This window comes from Bubalus kerabau, chromosome 1, assembly GCF_029407905.1.
Source record: "Bubalus kerabau isolate K-KA32 ecotype Philippines breed swamp buffalo chromosome 1, PCC_UOA_SB_1v2, whole genome shotgun sequence".
NCBI classification, from domain to species: domain Eukaryota; kingdom Metazoa; phylum Chordata; class Mammalia; order Artiodactyla; family Bovidae; genus Bubalus; species Bubalus kerabau.
The window spans coordinates 46411086-46432840 of record NC_073624.1 but is presented as its reverse complement, the minus strand read 5'-3'; the positions used below and the strand labels follow the sequence as shown (position 1 = coordinate 46432840).

Sequence of the window (21755 nt, the reverse complement as noted above, 5' to 3'; positions counted from 1 at the left end):
ATTTTTTTCTTCATTCATATTCTCTTATTCTTTTGCATGTTTTTTTAAAGGACTTTTGTGAAATTTGTAATATGAATAGGATAAAATGATTTAGGATAAATGATGATTAATAAGATCTAAGTGGTAACTATCTTTTAATAAGGAAAACATAGAAGCATTAAGTCAGAGCTGGAAAGGGTCTTTGAGATTAGTTAATCCAATCCCTTTATTTTACTGATAAAGAAACAGACTCAGAGGGTGTGATTTGTCAGGTCACCCAGCGAATTGGTCTCTGCCAATAAACTCAGAGAGGTTAAGAACCAGATGAATTGTATTCTCTTGAAAAATCACCCCAAACAAAACACCCTATTAATTTTGACTTAATTGTTTGGTGACTGTGCAGCTTCTGGTATGACTCTTTAACAATCCTTAGCCCCCTGGTATTCATACACTGTGTTTCCCCTCAACTCTTGAGTCTGGGCTGGACCTAGTGACTTGCTTCCTTTAAAAAAAAAAAAATTATTTCTTTTTTGGCTGTGTCGGGTCTCATTGCATCATGCGAAATCTTGCGTTGTAGCAAATGGACTCTAGTTGTGGCTCGCGGGCTTAGTTGCTCTAAGGCATGTGGTATCTTAGTTCCCCAACCAGGGATTGAAGTTATGTCCCCTGTACTGCAAGGCAGATTCTTAACCACTGAACCACCAGGGAAGTCCTGGAAGGGATGCTTGTCGTCAGAAGCTAGAGGGTGGGCTGAGGTGGACTGTGACTTCTGTCTTGTTCACAATCTCTCTGACTCTTCTTGTGCTGATGGAAGCAGTTTCTGTGTTATGAGCTGCCTTCTGGAGAGGCCCCCATGGCAAAGAACTGAGGGCCTGTGGCCACCAGCTCAAGAAGAACTGTGACTCTCAGTTCAACAATCTGACATGACGAGTCTTACCTTGGGCATGGTCACGGAAAGAGGTCCTTCACTAACTGTCCTTTGAGATCAGACAGAAGCCCTGGCCGATACTTTGATCACCGTCTGTGAGAGATCCTGAGACAGATGGCCCATTGAAGCTAATCTGTATTCCTGACCCACAGAAACTATGAGGTAATAAATGTTGTCTTAAGTCACTCAGTTTGGGGGTGATTTGTCATACAGCAGGAGATGACAAATGCATCTCATGTGTTAAGCATTCCTCCATCTAGGTGACTAGCCTTTTCACGAGGACTCAGTGAGATGTTTGGAGAAAGTGTTAACTCACCCTCTTTCACAATTGGAGAAACTGAGGCTCAGAAAAGAAACAGGACCTCTTGCAGGTGGTGCTGAAACCAAGCCCCACTTCTGTCTCCTCTGAGTTCTCTTTCTGCTCCTGTCCCTGTTCCCCATCTCCAGCCACCCCCCGCCCCTGATATGCCCGCTGGAACTCCCCATCAGCTCCAGTGACACCCCCAGTCCAGAGTGGCCTGGACTGGTTTGAACAGAAGTATAGGCTCACTGCCAGTTTCTGACCTGGAGAGAAAGATCCCAAGAGACGTTGGTCAAGGAGGGAGGGAAAGTAGATCCCTTGCAGTCTGGGAGCTCCACTCACAAGCAGCTCTGCATAGAGAGAAAGAAGATGAAGCCCCGTGTCCTGGCAGACTCCTGGCCCACTTCAGGGTCCCTGCCTCACCTGTCCACTCTCTCTCATAACGTCAGAAAACATGTGAACTGCCCTGGTGCGTGCCGAGGCCCAGGAGTGCAGATCTGTGCTGCACAACTGCTGCTGGAGACCAGTGGATAGTTGCTGGGGAGCAGCCCACCCCCGTCCATTGGAGTTGCCATGGTGATCACTATACACAGGGCTCTGTTACCTCAGAGGGCTGATAAGCCCACCCTGGGGAACAGAGGCCAAGGAGAGCCAGTACGGAGGGGGCAGCAGGGGCCTTCAGGCATTGCTCACTCTCTCATCCACTCAAAATGTCCCAAGTATTCACCATGGGTTTGGTTGCATGCTAGGCACAGAGGGCTCAGATGCCATAGAGTGTGAAAGACATTCTTGGGATTACAAATTTGTTAAGAAGAGAGGGTAATTAGTTTTATCTAGGGAAAAAGAAGCGGGGCTCACAGAAGGGCCATTTGAGCTGGGTCTTGACGTATGCGTAGGAGTTTAACAGTTAGAAGAGACTAGACTATTAAAGGCCCAGGTGTGCTTTTGAGCATAAATTAGGTTAACGGGAGTGGGGAGGGAAAGGAAAGATGTACCTGGAGCTGTCTGAGCTGGTTTCAAAGGGATAAGGGATCAGAACAAAATGAGAGCAGGGGTGGAACAGCGAGGATCTACTCTCTTCCCCTTAAACTCCAAGGTTACTTTCTTCTCTTGCAGCTTTCTTATTTCCCACTGCCAGAGCTCTGAGACCTTCTCCCAGGGACTGAATCTGTTTCTCTGGTCCCTCCCCCCAATCACGCCTCTAAAGGTCTTATTCTGAGCCAGGAAAGACACCCAAGGTAGAGACCACCTTCCTTTGGCCCACCTACTTTTTAAAATTTTTTCTTTATACTATGATATAATTTATCATGTGGTGTTAGTTTCAGGTGTACTGCAAAGTGATTCAGTTATACATATATTTATTCTTTTTTCCGATTCCTTTCCCATATAGGTTATTAAAGAATATTGAGTAGAGTTCCCTGTGCTTATAAGTCCTTGTTGATTACCTATTTTATATTAAGAAGTCAGTATATGTTAATTCCAAACTCCTAATTTGTTCCTCCCTCCCCCACCCCCAACCTTTCCCCTTTGGTAACCATAAATTTGTTTTCAAAGACTGTGAGTCTGTTTTTGTTTTATAAGTAAGTTCACTTGTATTATCTTTTCAGATTCCACATGTAAGTGATATCATGCGATGTTTATCTTTCTCTGACTTACCTCACTTAGTATGATAATCTCTAGGCCCTCCATGTTGCTACAAATGGCATTATTTCATTCTTTTTTATGGCTGAGTAATATTCCATTGGATATATAATATGTACCACATCTTTTGTATCCATTCATCTGTTGATGGACATTTAGGTTACTTCAATGTCTTGCTTATTGTAAAGCATGCCGCAGTGAACATGGGGTTCATTGAGCATCATCTGATCATCACCATTTCTGAAAGGCCCCAGGGCCTGTGGGACACCTCTCTGAACACTCATTTCAAGTGGAAGACCAGTTGTCTTCTCTTCTGCCCTCTCTGAACACTCATTTCAAGTGGATGACCAGTTGTCTTCTCTTCTACCCTCTCCTCCCAGAGGGCTGGACCCACAGTACGAAGGGGTGGCCCCAGAAAGCCTGGATCTCACCCTCTTTCTGGCTTACTGATGCCCTTTCCAGGTAAGGGCCTGGTGTGCTCCATCTGACAGGCATCAACAGGCAACTTCTTTTGCCAAAACTAAATAATAAAGTGGTATCCCCAGTGTGGGGGCTGCTGTGAAGTTTCCTTCCTTGGTAGGTTCTAAGGAATTTGAAAGAGAAATACAGGGCAAGGACGGAACCAAAGAGAAAGAGGCAGACACAGCTCCTTGAGAAGGCCAAGTTTATTCCAGTGTTGTTGGGGAAAGGAGCACTCTACACATTAATTCTAAAAACTTGTCCATTTTCTTGGCTGAGGAGGCAAAGATTAGCTGCAGGCCATGCTGGATCACTCTACCAGCAGGAGTAGTGGGCAAGGGGAGAAGAGGCCACCACTCAGGCCTTCCCACCTTTCCCCTGGGACACCCGGGTCTCTGGGGGGGCCCGGTGGAACCACTCAAACCAGGAGCCATCGTAGATGGCCACATCGGGCTTGCCACAGAGGTAAGCAGCCAGGGCAATGTGGCAGGCGCTGACACCCTTCCGGCATGTGGCAATGAGGGGCTTTGTGAGGTCCACCTTCTTGGCCTCGAACATGGCACGGAGCTCCTCCGGGCTCTTTTCAAAGCCATCCTCCGTCAGGAAGTTCATGAAAGGCATGTTGACCGAGCCTCGGATGTGGCCCGAGTCCAGTCCTGGGCAAAGGCAGAGGACAGGACAGGGTTAGGAGCAGCACAGGGGGTGGGGGCGAGTGGGCCTGGAGGTCAGAATCAACCATGGTTATGAGAACAGAGAGCTTTGCAAACAAACAATAACGTCCTTGCCTTTCTCAGAGCTCAGTTTATTCCAGCCCTGGCTACATCCAATGCTCATGACCACCACCCCCACCCCCCATCAAATCTACCTGATATGTTCTACCTGCTTGAGAGGACAGGCTCTACTATCTACTAACCTTTACCTTAGGCAAATTGCTTCACCTCTCTGAACCTCAGTTTTCTCATCTGTCAAATGGGCTCAGTGTTACATTCCTATATTATAGGGCTGTGGAGACGAGTAAATGGGATGAGGAATGCAAATGCTATGGGGAGTACTAATTGCTAAGAACATTGGGTGAAGGGGAGACACAGACCACGCTCTCAGGGAGATTACAGTCTAGCAAGGAAAATAGAGGTTAAATACATAACCAGGATTCACTAAATATAACGTCGCTCTATTTTACAGATGAGTACACTGAGGCTTGACAAAGTGAAAAGACTAGCCTGAGGCAACACAGCGAGGTAAAGGCTGGGCCAGGATTGTGCCCAGTCCCCTGGTTTTCTTGTTAAGCCCACAATGTGTAAAGAGCCTGTGATCCGTTATTAGACGGAAGTTCAAATCCCAGCTCTGCCACTTACGGAGGGGTGACCTTAAGCAGAGGAGAGGCCCCACCTCTGTGAGCCTCAGTGTCCCCATGGGTAATGTGGGAAGGACTGCTGTAAAGGGTAAAGCACCGACTACCTCAGTCGGCCCACCACCCTCAGGTGCTGCTGCTTCTCCATCACTTTCCCACCTACCCTGGGGGGCAGGTGAGAGTGAGGGCCCTGTGGTTCCTTGAGGACCTTCCTAGCAACCCTGAGAGGCTTTGACAGAAGCAGAATGGGGTTTTAGGCTAGCTCCAGGGTCTATTCCAGAAACTTCTCTACACCTAGTTAGGCCCCTCGGCCAAGTCTGGGCTTCAGAATAGCCATCATGTGGGGCAAATGGAACCGGGCCATGGCTGAGCTGGTGCCATGTGCAAGGCCAAGGCCAAGTCCATGGTCCAGCCTCCAGCATGGCCCTGGTCACTCCTCTTCCTCAAGTGTCCCACACCATGGCAGACTAGAGTGCCCACTGGGAGTGGGGCCTCCTTGTCTCCCACAGTCCCTGCTTAACCCAGACTGTGGGGCAGGACCAGGTGGGCAGCAGTGTGAGAGAGAGATCTGATCAGGGTAACCAGGGCACATCCTGGGGCAGTGTGAAGGCAGCTGTGCCCTGTATGTCTGAGCCTCAGTTTTCCACCTGGGAAATGGGGAGATAACCACACCTATCTCACAGGCTTGTGGGAAAGTCAGCTTCAGCAGATAAAAGCCCTTAACCACCTGGGCACCCAGGAGGTGGGCAATCATGCCAACAGTGTCCCATTCTCCTCACCTCAAGGCCAAAGAGAATTTGAAATTCGTTGGCCCAGTCAAGAGTTCCTTTGGTTGACTATAGAGGTCCTGACTTCTTATAGTGATTTATGGGTTGAGTATTCTTGCCTGGGAAATTCCAAGGACAGAGGAGCCTGGAGGGCTACAGTAAATGGGGTTGCAAAGAGTCACGACTGAGCGACTAACACTTTATTCCTGTTGTGATTTCATCCTTTTGTCTGGAAATTTTGATCGGAGATCTGATGTGAACTGACCCTACCGATGAGGAACAATTGGTCTGTTGGCTTCAAGGGTGTTCTTTTCCAAGAAACCAACTTAAAATGTCTCAGAGAGCTCCCTGGTAGCCTAGTGGTTAGGATTCTGGGCTTTAATTGCTGGGGCCCTGGTCAGGGAACTGAACTCCCATGCAGGCACAAAAGAAAAAAGGTTCAGTACCCAGGCAGTGGGCTGGATGAAGTGCATTAAAAAACACCAGCATTTATTGAGTCCTGAACGCTGTTTTGTTTCTTTCCACCCATCCCTGATGAAACAGCTTTATTGTTTTTTTCTAATTACAGAAAAGGCACCTCTTCTGAGTGAAAAAGTGGCGGTAGTATGGGTGGAGGGGGTGTTCTGTAGACTCTGACTCCGCACCCTGGGCAAGCCTCAGGAGTTGGAGGCCCTCCCTTTCGGCCAGCCAGTGCTCAGGGCCTGTCCGAGGAATTTAAATGAGCAGAAACTGGCCGCCTGCATAGGGGGAGGGCTGGGATGAACTTGGCCGGAGAACCTGGGAGACCAGCCAACTAGGGAAAAGGCACCTTGCACCCAGGGGCAAGAACTCCTGCTGTTCCTCCAAGCCCAGCATCAGCTGCAGGCTTGTGGCTCTCCTCTCCCCAGCCACCATGCCAAACCTCTGGAATTAGGCACCCTGACGGCTTATCTGAAGAACTTTTCCTCTGTCCACACATTACCATACAGATGGGCCTCCTGGCACTAACGGGGGGCCCAGGCTCAGAAAGGTGAGGTAACTTGCCCCATGACACACAGCACAGGTGTGATGTGCACTCAGGTGTGTCCGACCTCAAAGCCTGTGTACTCTGACTACCCTGAGCCTTCCTAGAAAGAGCGGCTGAGGCAGGCTGAGATGACCTCTCGTGATGACCAGTTCAGAGGTCTGGGATTTGGTATTCCAACTTTGGCCAAGAAGATGGTGGTCGAGTTGGCAAGTTAGCATCCCACAGGTCACTGATAGGTGTGGTCTTTCAAGGCCAGGAAAACCTGAGTAACTCTTTCTTGCTTTCCTCCTAAAGATACCAAGGAACCCAGTGCAGGCAGCCCCCAGCCCTGCCTGCTGGGAGTCAACTTGGCACCACCTACCCCTTCCTACCCCAGTCCGCAGCCCTGGGAAGACACACAGGCAGAAATCACATGACCCCATGAAGCAATATGAAGCAACGCTTGGGAGCTGTGACCACCCCATGCTTGTTGACACAGCAGCGGCCTTGGGAAATAACCCCTCTTTGATCCTGTGACTGGGATCGAGTTTTGGCCTCAGTGTCTCGCTGCAGAAGTTTCTGCTTCCTTTCCCTACCTGCAAAGGGGGACCACTTGGAACCCCCATCTGCCTCCCTTGCTTGGCTGCTGTAGTTGCCCAGGGGAGAATGTATATAAAGGGTCCTAGAAATAACAGTAAGCATTAAGGGGTCAATATTCTCCCTCTTGACCCTCATGGACCCCACTTCCAAGCAGACGGGAGGAAAAGAGAATAAGGTTTATAAAGATACTGAGCTGGATCAACTCCCACCTCCCACCTTTCCCTAAGGCTCCTCCTATAAGGTGAGCGATGGTGTTCAATAGGAGGGTTCAGAGGTGAAGGGAGAGGCCTGAGGCCACACCTAGGTCTCACACAAAGATGTAAACTCAGGTCTGTCTGACTCACTTTTCTCCTCTTACAAACAGGACCAAAGGCACTGGGAGCACATAACTGAGGCCAGGTGGGAGGTTGCTTGCTTGAAATGGGCAGAAAGTGGCTATGGGGTTTCTAAGGCCCTGCTTCCAGCTCCTCTTGGGGGTCATTCCTTCCAGGGACACCCAGGGCCTGCCACCCATACTCCCCTGGGTATTATATCTGGGTGGCTGAGCCCACGGGGTGCCTTCCTGATCCCATGAGCTCAGCAGAGCCTCATGTGCCTAATGTCTTGTATAGGAGGCCAGCAAACCCTCTTAGGCTTTACAGACAGCTCCAGGCTTTGTACTGTTCTTCATCCTTCTCAAAGTAGCTTTCTAGCCATTGCTGTGTTTAATAAATACATAGCCAGGGGGGTAGGGCTGGCATTACTCTTTTCATTTTATAAGGGAACTCAGAGAGGCTGAGCAATGAACTGATTGAGGTCCCAGTATAAAGGAGGAGCAGGATTCAAACTGGGGCCTGTGCTCCCTGGTCTCCAGATGGGAACTGGAGGGGAGAAGCTGGCTACAAGAGAGGAGCCAGGGACTTTAGAATCAGGGGCTTGCAGGAGGTCCTACCTGCAGCAGCTGGCTTTAACCCCCTCTCTCAGACTTAGTTTCCTCATTTCTAAAATGGGAGAACGGAGGCCGAATCTGGCATCTTTACGCCCTCTGCTCATTTATTCTGTTTGCTTCAGGGCAAGCTGGGGGATAGCTAGAGAAACAATTTCACCTCTCCTCCCTGCAGTGGCATCTCAAGTGCCAAGGAGTGGAAGGTGACTTGAACCAAGGCCAGGAGGGGGCTGCAGGAGCTGGTGCCAGGAGCTAAACAAACTTGAATCTTCAACTTCAGACCTTCATAGAGCAAGCCAATCAGGAAAAACACAGTCCTGGAGAAAGCCACGGCGGGGAGGGCAGAGTCCTGTGCCTTTTTAGTTCTGCCTCCAGCTACCCAAGTGGCCTTGACCCACCCCTTCCTCTGTGTACCACAGCCTCCCCTCTGACTGGAGAGGTGACCTTTCATACCCTCCAGTTCTAAGAGTGTTGGAATGGCTTTCACAATGCTCTCCACAGAGGCACAGAAAGGAAGAGACTTTTCAACAAGTTAGTCCAAATGTTGCATAGGAGGTGGATTCCACAGAGGTTTCCTGAGGACAGTGCTGCAGCACCCCCGGGGCTATCCCGCACCCTGAGAGCAGTGAGGTCGCAGCCACCAGAGGTGTCCAGGAAAGGTGATGGCAAGACCTCTGTGGTCCTGTTAGGAGGTTCTAGAATGCAGTTCTGAGATTCCCCCCACCCCAACTTCCACCAGTGTAGAACCCTCCCTCTTTGTCTGCAGAAGGGGACTCATGAGCCATATCCTTGGAGATGCCTAGCGAATGGGCTCCCTGCTGGCCCCAGGAGGTGAGGGTGGAGCAGGATGGTGGTGCACCCTGGCTTGAAACTAGGCAGCACTGGGTTCAAATCTGGACTCTGCCACTGAGCTGAGCAAGCAACCTAAGGAAGGTCAGGGGGTCTAGGAGAGCTGCAGGAGGGAGGGGGTGCTGGGGAACAGCACTGTTCATGTTGCTAAGAATTTCTGAAGACCTTGAGGGGTCCTGAGGAGACTTCTGTACAGTGATGCCTGTGTGGCTCATGGACGCTGTTGAGCATGTTGGGGAGCTAGTGAGTGGGCATGGATGCGCGTGGATATGTTGTCAGTTACCTACTGATGCCACTCCACACAGAGGCTCGGTTGTGCCTTAGCATGTGGCTACGGGAAAGCATGTGTCTGTTCCCGTGGATCATAGCTGGAAAAACCTTTAGGTTGGGCTCTCCCTTTTCATTTTACAGATGGAAAGACTGAGGCCCTCCTGGGGGCTGCTGAGGGCAAAACCTGGAGAGGGTCCCAGATATCCTACTCCCCATCTCTCCATAAGCATTGCTCCCCAGGGACCATCCCCCCATGGGGACACCTACCTACTGCATCTGGCTCCGGCTGTGTGCCCAGGTACCGCCCTTGGGCCCGTGAATCCACCAGCTGGAACCTCTTTGATTCGAGGTTCTCCAGCACCTGCTCGTAGGTCTTGAGCAGGGAGCGGTTCAGCGTGGCTTTGAAGATGGCTGGCTCTGGGCGTGAGGGCTCAGATGTCACCGGGTGGCCCTCCTTCAGCCAGTTCCGGAAGCCACCATTGAGCACGGACACGGTGCGGTGGCCAAACACACGGAACATCCACCAGACCCGCGGCGCATAGAAGCTGCCCAGGTCGTCACCATCGTACACCACCACATGCGTGTCGTTGCTGATGCCCAGGCTGCCCACGTAGTCAGCGAAGCCCGCCTCGCTGGGCAGCATCACCTCGTAAGGCGAGGCCTTGTCCCGACACTCCTCTATGTCAAAAAAGGAGGCGCCGGGCACATGGCGCTCCAGGTATTCCTTGCGGGCCTCGCGGGTGCCCGGAGAGTACCAGGACGCATCCAGCACCCGAAGGCCAGGGCCCACCTTACCAGCCCGGACGGACTCCGCCAGCCACATGGTGGAGACCAGCGCCCGGTAGAGCACCTGATGAACCATGGTGTCAGCTCTCCGTGTCACCTGGCGCGGGTGGGAACCAGGAAAGAGATCGGCGTGAGGACCGTTCGTGCAGTGGGCTGGGGCCTGGGAGGAGGAGCTTTTTTCTCACTGCATTTCCCCAGGAGTGTCGTGTTTATGGCAACCCGGCAGGGTTGAGGTGTGCAGTGGGTTAGGTTTGCAGATTCCCTAGGGAAAGCCTGCTTCCGCCGCTCCCTGCACCCCCCGCCCGCGCAGAAGTGGGTGGAGCGAGAGGGCTGGGGATCGCGGAGCTGGCTGAGAGGGTGTCCGGCCTTAGAAGCTACTATCCTCTCCCTCAGGATCCTCCAGGAGTAGCGAAAAGATGTCTGGGAGGAGAATGCATCTTGGGCTTAGAGACCCCTTCCTGGGAGCGTAGCGGAGTGGGCACATGGAACACTGTCCGCTGGAGGCCCGCAGCCGCCCTCACCCGCGCCTCTCGCCTTGCAAACCTTCCTGCAGTCTCTCAGCAACCTGGGGTCGCCCGCCTCCTAAATGCCCGCGTCCGGCCCAGCCTGGTGTCCTCTGCCCGAGTTGGGTCCAGGGTTCCCGGGGCACCCCCGCCCCGCTCTCGCCACCGGGACCCTCCCCAGGGTCGCAGGTGGTTTGGCCGGCGGCCCAATCCCGAGCGGCCCGGGCGCATACCGCAGCCCCACCCCGCCGCACTCACTCGCCCTCGCCGCCGCCCTGGCGCTTGCCACTGCCCGCTGGAGAAGTTGGCAGGTTCAAACCCGGAGCCCGCAACTCCCCGGCCGGCCCACACCATCGCGCGGCCTCCCGCGGGGGGGATCGCGCGCCGCCCGCCACTCCATGCGCTCCGGCCCCGCGCCGCGCCCGCCCCGGGCCAGTCCCCGGACTTTCGGCGCCTCTCGAACCCGCGGGGACCCGGTGAGGAAACCGGACGGCAGGCGGGGCTGCGCGGGGCGGGGCTCGGTGGCGCGGGCTTCCCCCCACGGCCTGGCCAGTGGAAGGTGCCGGCAGCCTAGGCTCCCAGTGGCCCGGGCGGTGGGCTGTGCCGGAGTCTCCTCCCTTTCGCCCGAAGCAGGTTAGTGATGGGAGGAGGGTACTGCTGAGGGCTCGGGGAGGGGGCTCTCTGCGCGAGGTCATGGCCGAACCCGGAAGCCGGGAGCCCGAGACTCCGGTAACTGCTGCTGTGTGGTTCTTGCCTTTCCTTAGGGGGAGCCCGATCGTCGGGGTGCGCAGAGTGGGGCTCCCCCGAGAGGCCTGAGCAGAGCAAGGGGCCGTAGTCTAGGAGGGAAGAAGCACCCCTTCCGTAGTCTAGGAGGGAAGGACGGCTGTCCGCGGCTGCTGGGGGGCGGCCCAGGCTGTCCGCGGCTGCTGGGGGGCGGCCCCCTGGGCGGGGGCGGGGTAAGAACAGGGGGAGGGGGTTGTCACCTGGTGACAGTGGGGAGGACTAATAAATCCTGACCAAGAGGCCAGGAAGAGGAGGCCAACTGACCCACAGGCTCCAGGAGGACGAACTGGCAAAGAACTTGCTGGAGTGAAACGAAACTAACATTTGTCAAGGCCTGCTTGGTGAGGCACTTTACTGGGGACTCCTATGGCTGTCACTTAACTTCCCATAACAACCCTGGGAGTAGGCCAGGAACTTCTTTAAAGACTTGGAAAAAAGTTGCCCAGGGGCTCGCGGTGACATTGAGGCCAGGCCATTTGTTAATCCTGGGTCTGAAGCCCACATGGCAGAGGCTGCTTTTGTTTACTTGCTCATCCCTGAAGTCACATATTTTTTTAAAAAAACTGCCTTTGTCCTTAACCTATTTCATTATAAGTGTATATAATTTAATTTTTAATAATGGCTGTGTTTAACAACCAGTTGGCTTAATTCCTGAAAATCTAACAATTACTTCTTGCAAGCTATTGGGACACCCCTACCCACCCCTACTCAGTTTTTGTATATGCTATTATGTATGCTTGGAGTGCTTTTTTCATCCCCCTTGGAAAAAAATTCTTTTTATGCTGAAACAATGATAGTCTCACAGAAAGTTGTAAAATTCATACTTTGATAAGCATTTACCCAGGGAATTCTCTGAGCTTTGTGCTTTGCAGTCAAGGGAGAGAGGGGGCCAGGAAGTACAATACCAGGGAAGCCCTTGTAGAAGGTCGAGTCTGACTGGACCCTGCTATTCCAGGGCCCATCCCAGATGGCAGCCTGGTGCTTACACCTCCCCTAGCACAGTGTGTACCTGGGAGACGGGCCTGGGGCTGTCCTGATTGTCTGGGGGTCCTTGACTCCCAGAGCAGCCCCACCTACAGCCATCCAGGCCTGCCCAAGCACATTGGGACCTGGTCCACACCCTTCAGTGACACACATGGCCTGCTCTCCCAAAACCTCCTCTACCTCCTATAGTCCTTAATGGGAACTGCCAATCCAGCATAGGGAGTGTGTGTGTGTGTGTGTGTGTGTGTGTGTGTGGCAGGATGACAGACCTCTGAAGTCCCGATTCTAGACTTGCTGATGATGGATCAGAGGCCACCCATGAGAGTAACTTTGAAGAAATTATGGGATTTTTATGAGCTGTCTTTAATGATTATTAAAACCAGCCATATGCAGGGCATTATGGTGGCGCTTTGATGTTCACTGGGGCTTCCCTGCTGGCTCAGTCAATAAAGAATCTGCCTGCAATGTGGGAGACCGGGTTCGATCCCTGGATCAGGAAGATCCCCTGGAGAAGGAAATGGCAACCCACTCCATTATTCTTGCATGGAGAATTCCATGGACAGAGGAGCCTAATGGCTAAAGTCCATGGGGCCACAAAGAGTCGGACATGACTAACACTTGATGTTCATTATTTAATTTTCACCATTAAGAGGTGAAGATTGGAAGCTCAATTATAAGAAATGGAAATGGTTCTGGGCCCCTCACATGCCCGCTCAGCACATACCTGGTTAAGAGGGGCATGGGACTGGCACTGACTTTGGAGGGGCTCTGGCTCCCAAGTCAGCATTCTTTCCACTCTAAATAGATCCCTGTGGAAAAAACCAAGGAACCTCAAGAATGAGGAGTGGGGAGGGGCTGCTGTGGTTCTCAATGGGGTCTTCAGGTAGTTCAGTTCATTTCAGTTGCTCAGTCATATCTGACTCTTTGCAACCCCATGAACCCCAGCATGCCAGGCCTCCCTGTCCATCACCAACTCCTGGAGTTTACCCAAACTCATGTCCATTAAGTCAGTGATGCCATCTAACCATCTCATCCTCTCTTTTCCCCTTCTCCTCCTGCCTTCAATCTTTCCCAACATCAGGGTCTTTTCAAATGAGTCAGCCCTTCACATCAGGTGGCCAAAATATTGGAGTTTCAGCTTCAACATCAGTCCTTCCACTGAACACTCAGGACTGATTTCCTTTAGGATGGACTGATTGGATCTCCTTGCAGTCCAAGGAACTCTCAAGAGTCTTCTCCAACACCAGGTAGAGGCCTGCTGAATCCCTCAACATAACCTAGTGCAATGTAACCCACAGGCACTGCGATCACTCCTTAGCCAAAGCCTCTGGCAGCCTCACCCCGAACATGTCAAATCAGCTTGGATTTTCCCTTCCTCCCACCTTCACACCTCTAGTATGCCCCCTCTGCTCCCACTGAACTCCAAACTTTCTGCAATTATGTTGTGTCTCTTTTCTTTCCTTTTGGCAGCACTGGGTCTTCGTTGCTGCATGCAGGTTTTCTCCAATTGCAGCAAGCGGGGGCTGTTCTTTGTTGTGCTCAGGCTTCTCACTGTGGTGACTTCTCTTGTTGCGGAGCACCATCTCTGGGGCATGCAGGATTCAGCAGATGCAGCACTCAGGCTCAGGAGTGTGGCTCGTGGGCTCTAGAGCACAGGCTCAGTAGTTGCGGTGCACCGGCTTAGTTGCCCCGCAGCATGAGCATGTGGGATTTCTCTAGACATGGGATTGAACCCGTGTCCCCTGCATCAGCAGGCAGAGTCTTAACCATCTTAACCACAGGACTACCAGGGAAGTCCTGCAATTACATTCTCTTGAGCAGGCCTGTGGCCGCTAACTCCCAGGGCCTGGTCACATGGGTAGCATGGTTCCTAAAAGCCAGGCTGCACCGAGACTGAGGGAGGGACTGGGCACCAGATATCACACTGTGGACACACGAGGCCCTGGTCATCATTGACCTTCAGGCTGGGAAACTTTAGCCTCAGAAGTTACAACCCAATTGTACATCTTGAGGCTGCCCCTGACCAGCTCTGTGACTATGCTATGCTAAGTCACTTCAGTCGTCGACTCTGTGCGACCCCATAGACGGCAGGCCACCAGGCTCCCTGTCCCTGGGATTCTCCAGGCAAGAACGCTGGAGTGGGTTGCCATTTCCTTCTCCAATGCATGAAAGTGAAAAGTGAAAGTGAAGTCTCTCAGTTGTGTCCGATTCTTAGCGACCCCATGGACTGCAGCCCACCAGGCTCCTCTGTCCTTGGGATTTTCCAGGCAAGAGCACTGGAGTGGGGTGCCATTGCCTTCTCCGAGCTCTGTGACTAGGGCAAGGCATTTTTATCTCTAACCACCAGTGGTCTCATTCAGAAACAGGCAGCCCCACCTAGTGACTGCTGAAGGCTGTGTTACTTAGTACATGGCCTGCAGGGGCACTCCACAAAATGCTCCATTCTCTACCCACCCCCTTCCCCTTGGTGGCAGGGCTGTTTGGCATGGATGCAAGGTTGCACCCTGCACTGGGGGGTACACAGCCAAGGCGGTGGGTGGGGCTGACCTGTAGTTCGAACTCCACTCACCCAGCCACGTGCTCTGGTGGAGACTGTGCCTCTGCCTGGCAGAAGGGGCACCTTTCTCTAACCTGCCCAAAGGTACCTAGGGTGTCCACGCATTTGGAGCCTGGCCCTGGAAGGCTGTGAGCTGACTTGTCATGGTGGGCTGGTAAACTGCTATACTCAGAACTGCTGGCCTGCAAGGGAGAGAAGAGGGTGAGGAGTGAGGCCCTAATCGCTGTTTCCAGAGAGGAAGAAAGGTAGCCGCTCAGTTGTGTCCAACTCTTTGTGATCCCATGGACCCAGAGGAGCCCACCAGACTCCTCTGTCTGTGGAATTCTCCAGACAAACATATTGGAGTGGGTTGACATTTCCTTCTCCAGAGGATCTTCCCCAGGAGATTGAACCCCAGTCTCCTGCATTGCAGGCCAGGAAAGCCCCAAGAGAGGAGTCTCAAAGAGTGAAATCAGACTTTGCTGAACTGCCTGGCAGTTGCTGTGAAGCCTGGCACCACCACCACTTCTTAGCTGTTGACCCTTGGTCTTTTTTTTTTTTTTTTTTAAATGCAGTCGCTCAGTCATGTCCGACTCTTTGCTACCCCATGGACTGTAGCCCACCAGGCTCCTCCGTCCATGGGGTTCTCCAGGCAAGAATACTGGAGTGACCCTTGGTCTTTAGTGCACTTCTGTGAACTTCAGTGTCCCCTCCAGGAAACAAGGAGAAGAATACAAACCTTCTTGTGGTTACTCATATAACAAATAATTGAGAGCCTACCCTGTGTCCTGTAGTGTTGTAAGGTGTTGTGAAGATTAAAGCACACATAGGGATGAGATGGTTGGATGGTATCACCAACTCAGTGGACATGAGTTTGAGCAAGCTCTGAGAGTTGGTGATGGACAGGGAAGCCTGGCGTGCTGCAGTCCATGGGGTCTCAAAGAGTAGGACAAGACTGAGCGAGCTGAACTGAAGGAGGATTAATTAACTAATTCCAGTTGCTAGACCTCTGAGGCTGTTTATTATAAATGTTTGATGAATGGGTGAATTTCACCAGGGATCTTGGTTGATTGCAAGCAAAGCTGAGCTGCACCTTAGGGAGGGGCTAAGAATTTGCCCCTACTTGCCTTAAAGTGCCAGGAGCTTGCGTTCTAAGTCACTTCAGTCCTGTCCAACTCTGCGACCCTATGTATGGACTGTAGTCCACCAGGCTTCTCTGTCCATGGGATTCTGCAGGCAAGAGTCCTGGAATGGGTTGCCACGCTCTTCTCCAGGGGATCTTGCCAAACCAGGGATAGAACTCAAGTCTGTTATGTCTCCTGCATTGGCAGGTGGGTTCTTTACCACTAGGGCCACCTGGGAAGCCAGCAGGGCCTTCTCCTAATTGGGCTCTCTCCCTATCCACCCCACCTCAAGCAGTGGTGAGAGCCATCGCCTTGCCCCCTCTAAGGGGTCATGGTCATTCTGGGATTGCTCTGTGTATATATCCCAGGCTTAGCAGGGCAAGGGAGGGGAGGCTCCCGGTGATCTAAGTCTGTATCTTGGGTTTACCACCACTGGTTTTTCGTGTTCCCTGGACTCTGCCCTCCCTAAGCTCCACTGCGCCCTCCGGCCCTGGACCCGGCCCTCGCCCCAGGGGCACAGGCGTTTCCTGCCCCTGGGCCACTGGCCTCTTCCTTAATACCCTCCTGACCTCCTCCTTGTCGCGCAGGCCTGCAGCCCCAGTGTCACCGCCGCCATGGCCTCGAAGCAGCTCTTCCGCGCGCTTGTGTCAGCGCAGTGGGTGGCCGAGGCACTCCGGGCCCCACAGGCCGGGCAGCCCCTGCGGCTGCTCGATGCCTCATGGTACCTGGCCAAGCTGGGCCGCGACGCGCGCCGCGAGTTCGAGGAGCGCCACATCCCGGGCGCCGCCTTCTTTGACATCGACCAGTGCAGCGACCGCACATCGCCCTATGACCACATGCTGCCCAGCGCGGCACACTTCTCAGAGTATGTGGGCCGCCTGGGCGTGGGCGCCGCCACCCACGTGGTGGTCTACGACGCCAGCGATCAGGGCCTCTACGCGGCGCCGCGAGTCTGGTGGATGTTCCGCGTCTTCGGCCACCGCACGGTATCTCTGCTCGACGGTGGCCTCCGCAACTGGCTGCGCCAGGGCTTCCCGCTGAGCTCAGGCAAGAGCCGTCCCGAGCCCGCCGAGTTCCACGCGGTGCTGGACCCCGCCTACATCAAGACTTACGAGGACATCAAGGAGAACCTTGAATCCCGGCGCTTCCAGGTGGTGGACGCCCGTGCCGCCGGCCGCTTCCGGGGCACGGAGCCTGAGCCCCGAGACGGTAACCAATGAGCGAAGCGCCCAGGAAGTCTCTGCCTGAGCACTGCCCTCGCCTCACTCTTGCCTTAAAGGGTGGGGTGGTGGGGGCCGGCTGAGATCCAGTTTCTAGTCATCTCACTGGGCTTTATTCTAAAGTGGAGGCAATAATATTTGCTCCCCCTCCACCCCCAAACTAGTTGGAAACCCAGAATGCCCTGTATAAATGTGAGAATCCAAACAGCCCCCTCCCAGTACTATGGATGGGGGTCACTGCCAAATGGGAGGAGGGGACAGGCCCAGTTGGGGGAAAGCCCCACATAGATGGTGCTTGATCAGGTCTACCACCATCTCTGAGGGTGATGGAGCCAGGAAAGAGGAGAGAAAAAGTGGAGAATGAAAGTCGTCAGAGGGGCCAAAGGCTAGCAGAGAGCAGGACAGAGGAGCCTCAAGTACAGAGAGAGATTGCTGCCCCAGATTGGAGCAGAAACTGAACAGAGGGTGGTTGCTGGCCTCGGCTGGGGCAGGGCCTCTCCCACATGGGCTGGGTTCCCCACGGAGTTCAACATCTGGCTGCTTCCTGAGATCTGGGGAGAGGCGGCCATTCTAAGGCTTCACATCCCCTTCTGTAAGGAGCAGGGTTGGGAAGGGGTCCCCACAAAGCAGGTGGATCCATAACCACTTTGGTGTGAGCTTTTTAATGATCTCACAAGAGGACTTCCCTGGTGGTGGTTTTTTAGCTGGTGAGTCATGTCTGACTCTCTTGTGACCCCATGGACTGTAGCCTATCAGGCTCCTCTGTCCCTGGGATCCTTCAGGCAAGAATATTGGAGAGGGTTTGCTGTTTCCTTCTTTCCCTGGTGGTCCAGTGGTTAAAAATCTGCCTTCCAATGCAGGGCACATGGGTTCGATCTCTGATAGGGGAACTAAGATCCCACATGCTGCAGTGCAACTAAGCCTGAGCCACAACTAGAGAGCCTGTTCTCTTGCAACAAGAGAAGCCTGTGTGCTGCATCGAACACCCAGCACAGCCAAAAAGAAAAAGATCCCACAAGACGGGTGCTCTTCTCATACAGAAGGGGACATGGAGCCTTAGAAGGGCCACCTTTTCCCAGATCTCAGGAGGCAGCCAGGCGTTGAACTCCAGTGCCCACCTTTAACTGCACTGAACAACCAGTAATCCCCCAGTCATTTCTCTCATGTCTGCTTTGAGGAGGGCGCAGGGAACTTGCCTCTTCCTCTGGGAAGCTCTCCCTGAATGGATCCCTACCCCTGAATCAGGGCTGGCTGGAGCGTCTGTTTCTAGAGCAGCTTGGGCTCACCCTCTCCTAGCACTGTTAGGGTGATCTGAGGGCAAGGACCATCCATGCTCCCAGTGCGTCCTGAAGACTAACCCAGCAGCTGAATGGTGTCCAGAGAGGTTTTGTGAATTCACAAGGTCCCGACACAGGGAGCCCTGCAGAGCTGTGTAGACATGACTGTGGGAAACTGCTGATGGCCAAACTTTTTTGAACCTAAGTTAGTGGCAGTTTGAGATGGTCCAGCCTAATAGGGATGCCACCTTGAACCTGTGGGACCCTTCAGCTTAGCCCCTGGGTGGGGGTGGGGGTGATGGAGCAATGTAGGGCAGCGAGCCAGAGCCAGACCTGGGTTCAGAGCTCTCCCCAGGTTGCACTAGCTGTGTGACACCTGGCAGGTCACCTCGTCTCTGAACTGCAGCTTCTGCGTGGGTCAAGTCAGAGCAGAACATGGAGATTAAAGGATGCAGTGAGGGTTAAATGAGAGCAAGTGTGTTAAGCACTTAGCTCTGTGTTTGCACATACAGGATGCACTTGAGAAACGGGAAGTGGGATAATTAACGTGTGCTTCCCTGGCTGTGGGTCTTTACAGGGGTGCTTAATGCTTACCTCCATTGTGCTTGCTCATTCGTAAAATGGAAGATAAGGGTAAATGCCCAGCCAGCCTGTTGTCAAGGTGAACGAGCTGATGTGTATACAGGCTCCAGCTAAATCTGTGGAGAATATCAGCGTCCCCATTGTCCCCCCTCCACAGCCTGAGACCTGGCCTGCTTGATACCCTCTGCCTGAGATGCTCTCAACTTCTACTACCCAGTCCCTTCAACCTGGTTAAATCTTATTCAGCCTTCAGGGCTTAATCAGAGAAGCTTTCCCGCCCCTCCGCCTCCCAGGCAGTGGTTCCTGCTTGGCAGCAGAGGCTCTGGGGCCTCTCTGCTCCGACTAGCTTGGGCCAGTCTGTTCCATGTGCCTCTATTTCCTCGTCTGTACAAAAAGGAGAAAAGTAATTGCTTTCCCATAGTATTAGAGCAAGAATTAAAGGGAGAGATACAACTGAGGGGCTCTTAGCACAAAGTAAACCCTCAGTAAGGTCAGCTACAGTGATTCCTGTTACTGTGTATTACTGTTATTTACGATATGCAATATATCCCCATGCTACCCAAGAGGGCCTTTTAGTAACACCCATCATCCCTGGAGAAGGAAATGGCAACCCACTCCAGTATTCTTGCCTGGAGAATCCTATGGACAGAGGAACCTGGCGGGCTACAGTCCATGGGGTTGCAGAACGTTGGACGTGACTGAAGCTACTGAGCATGCACACACGCAAAATAATGAGTACGCCAGCATGCATTTACCTAGAGCTTCCTCTAATTGTCAGCACAGTCAGTCTTCAGGAAGCCTAGGGCAGAGTGTGGCTTCTGTGGAGTCTGAGTCCTGGGTTCAGAGCCCAGGCAGCAATTCACTAGATGTGTGACACTGGACAGTAGCAAACCTCAGCATCTCCTGCAAAACAGATTCCTGTACAGTGGCTGCCTGGGTTTCCTGCTTGTGCGGACTACCTGAGATGATGCTTAGAGGGTAGCGCCGTGGCTGCATGGAAAGTTCTCAGTCCCGCAGGGGCCATTCCTACCGCCCTTGTGCAAACGTTTGTTCCCTGCCTCCTGCTCTCCTGTTGCAGGCATCGAGCCCGGCCACATCCCTGGCACCATCAACATCCCGTTCACGGACTTCCTGACCGAGGACGGACTGGAGAAGAGCCCCGAGGAGATCCGCCGCCTCTTCCAGGACAAGAAGGTGGACCTGTCCCTGCCCCTGGTGGCCACGTGTGGCTCCGGCATCACAGCCTGCCACGTGGCCTTGGGCGCCTACCTCTGTGGCAAGCCGGATGTACCTATCTATGACGGCTCCTGGGTGGAGTGGTACATGCGTGCCCAACCTGAGGACATCATCTCTGAGGGCCGGGGGAAGACCCACTGAGGCATGGCGGGACACAGGAAACTTGGGTGACACCCAGCCAGCGGTACCCAGCCCAGTGGTTCCGACTCTGCTCTGACCAGGATAGTGTTTCTTCCTCCAACTCAGGTGGTACATGGGGCGACACCCCAGAGGCCAGGAACTCTGTGGACTTGTGGGCTCCCAGTGGAGGCAGCAGAGAAGGAGGCAGCGGGCACAGGGGGAGGGGAGTTGCCTTTGTGGGGCTGAACTGGAGCCCCACTTCCCTTCTGTTGAAGAAATAAAACAGTCAAGTGCTAAACCCTTCTGACTGCGGGGCTGCCTCAGCTCTCCTCCGCTCCTGGGCTGACGGCTCCAGCATGCCCAGCTCGGGAGCTCCATGGAGCCAGAGCGTCTTGAGAACCGTGTCCCCTCTGCTTTCTGAGTGGTGCTGGGGCCCCAGAGGCCTTCCAGTCCTGAGACCGAATGTCTCCCTGACAGCTGTCTTCTACTTCTTTTGCTGCATGAATGAATGAATATGTTAGGCACTCAGCAGTGTCTGACTCTCTGCAACCTCATGGACTATAGCCTGCCAGGCTCCTCTATCCATGGAATTCCCCAGGCAAGAATACTGGAGTAGGTAGCCATTCCCCTCTCCAGGGAGTCTTTGCTGGGGTCTCCCTTCTGGCTTCTGGGTTATTTAAGGTGAATCTGCTGTGGTATGTCTGGAGTCCCACCCAAAGCCAGCCCTTTCCCATGGGTAAGTAATACATCTCATTTCAAGACAGATGGTTCCAGAACTTAATAGGAGGCTGTACCACACCGAGGAGGCCCATTCTAGCCCAGGATGTTTTGGAGAAGGGCAGAGTTTAGTCAAATTAGAGGGGAATCTAGTTTTAGACTCTGAGAGCCACCCTTGGAGCCTTGCCTTTGGGGCTACCTGGGGGTGGGCAATATGAGGCGCTTTGATCCTTTCTGCTTAAGGAGAAAGAACCCTTATTCCCCAGGTTTCTCAAGGGTAAGGAATCTATTCTCCTCCTTCCATGTTTGTTCTTTGTGCAAGGATGGACATGGGTGTCAGAAGGCACCAGGTGCCCTCTGTTGGAACCTGGGTCACCCCTCCCTCAGGCATCTTCCAGCCCCCGAGGCATCTCTTGGTAGCAAAGGCCCAGGTGTCAGCCAGTATTGGGGGGACCTCAAGAAGGAAAAAAAGACCAGAAGGGGCAGACTTACCCAAGCTCACACGATGGACTCACGACATAGCTGGAACCAGATCCAGATTTTCTGACTCTGAATTTACTTTTTTTTTTTCACCCAAGACTCTGAGTCGTCTCTCCCAAGTCCACAGGGATGGTGGGGAACCAATGGGACAGAATCTTGGTTTTCTGAGTAAAAGGTCTAAAATAAGTCCCACCTCTCTGAGCCTCAACTTTCTTACCTATAAAATGGGAATAATACGTACTTTTGAGGAAGGGATTTCAGACAAGGACCTGACCAAGAGCCCAGCAGCCCTGAGCTATGAAGATAGCCCTGAGCCCTATCTTCATAGCTCAGGGCTTCTCCACCTTGGGGC

The 21755-nt window shown here is 53.2% G+C and overlaps 2 protein-coding genes across 4 annotated transcripts; one reads left to right on the top strand and one right to left on the bottom strand.

The window, feature by feature from the left end:
- Positions 1–3498: 3498 nt before the first annotated feature.
- TST (thiosulfate sulfurtransferase) lies at positions 3499–10829 on the bottom strand. Its single transcript, XM_055574074.1, has 3 exons — positions 10603–10829; positions 9323–9938; positions 3499–3964 (listed from the first exon to the last, which is right to left on the bottom strand). The coding sequence occupies exons 1-3, from the start codon at positions 10696–10698 to the stop codon at positions 3666–3668; spliced, it is 1011 nt and encodes a 336-aa protein (XP_055430049.1). The 5' UTR covers positions 10699–10829; the 3' UTR covers positions 3499–3665.
- A 19-nt stretch (positions 10830–10848) lies between these two features.
- Positions 10849–20504, top strand: MPST (mercaptopyruvate sulfurtransferase). Of its 3 annotated transcripts, none has more exons than XM_055574094.1 (3): positions 10849–10977; positions 16359–16980; positions 19929–20504. In XM_055574094.1, the coding sequence occupies exons 2-3, from the start codon at positions 16386–16388 to the stop codon at positions 20225–20227; spliced, it is 894 nt and encodes a 297-aa protein (XP_055430069.1). In that variant the 5' UTR covers positions 10849–10977; positions 16359–16385; the 3' UTR covers positions 20228–20504. The 3 variants fall into 3 exon arrangements, with proteins under 3 accessions (XP_055430069.1, XP_055430060.1, XP_055430075.1); XM_055574085.1 differs by lacking the exon at positions 10849–10977 and adding an exon at positions 10984–11073; XM_055574100.1 differs by lacking the exon at positions 10849–10977 and adding an exon at positions 11378–11468.
- The last annotated feature ends 1251 nt before the right edge of the window (positions 20505–21755 follow it).

Coding starts and splice junctions, on each gene's coding strand:
- TST (XM_055574074.1), bottom strand. CDS start 10,698: ATGGTGTGGGCCGGCCGGGGAGTTGCGGGCTCCGGGTTTGAACCTGCC. Junction 9,939..10,602: donor CAGGGCGGCGGCGAGGGCGA/GTGAGTGCGGCG, acceptor CACCCGCGCCAG/GTGACACGGAGAGCTGACAC. Junction 3,965..9,322: donor GCCGGAGCCAGATGCAGTAG/GTAGGTGTCCCC, acceptor GCCTTTGCCCAG/GACTGGACTCGGGCCACATC.
- MPST (XM_055574085.1), top strand. CDS start 11,038: ATGGCCGAACCCGGAAGCCGGGAGCCCGAGACTCCG. Junction 11,074..16,358: donor GCCGGGAGCCCGAGACTCCG/GTAACTGCTGCT, acceptor CTTGTCGCGCAG/GCCTGCAGCCCCAGTGTCAC. Junction 16,981..19,928: donor GGAGCCTGAGCCCCGAGACG/GTAACCAATGAG, acceptor CTCCTGTTGCAG/GCATCGAGCCCGGCCACATC.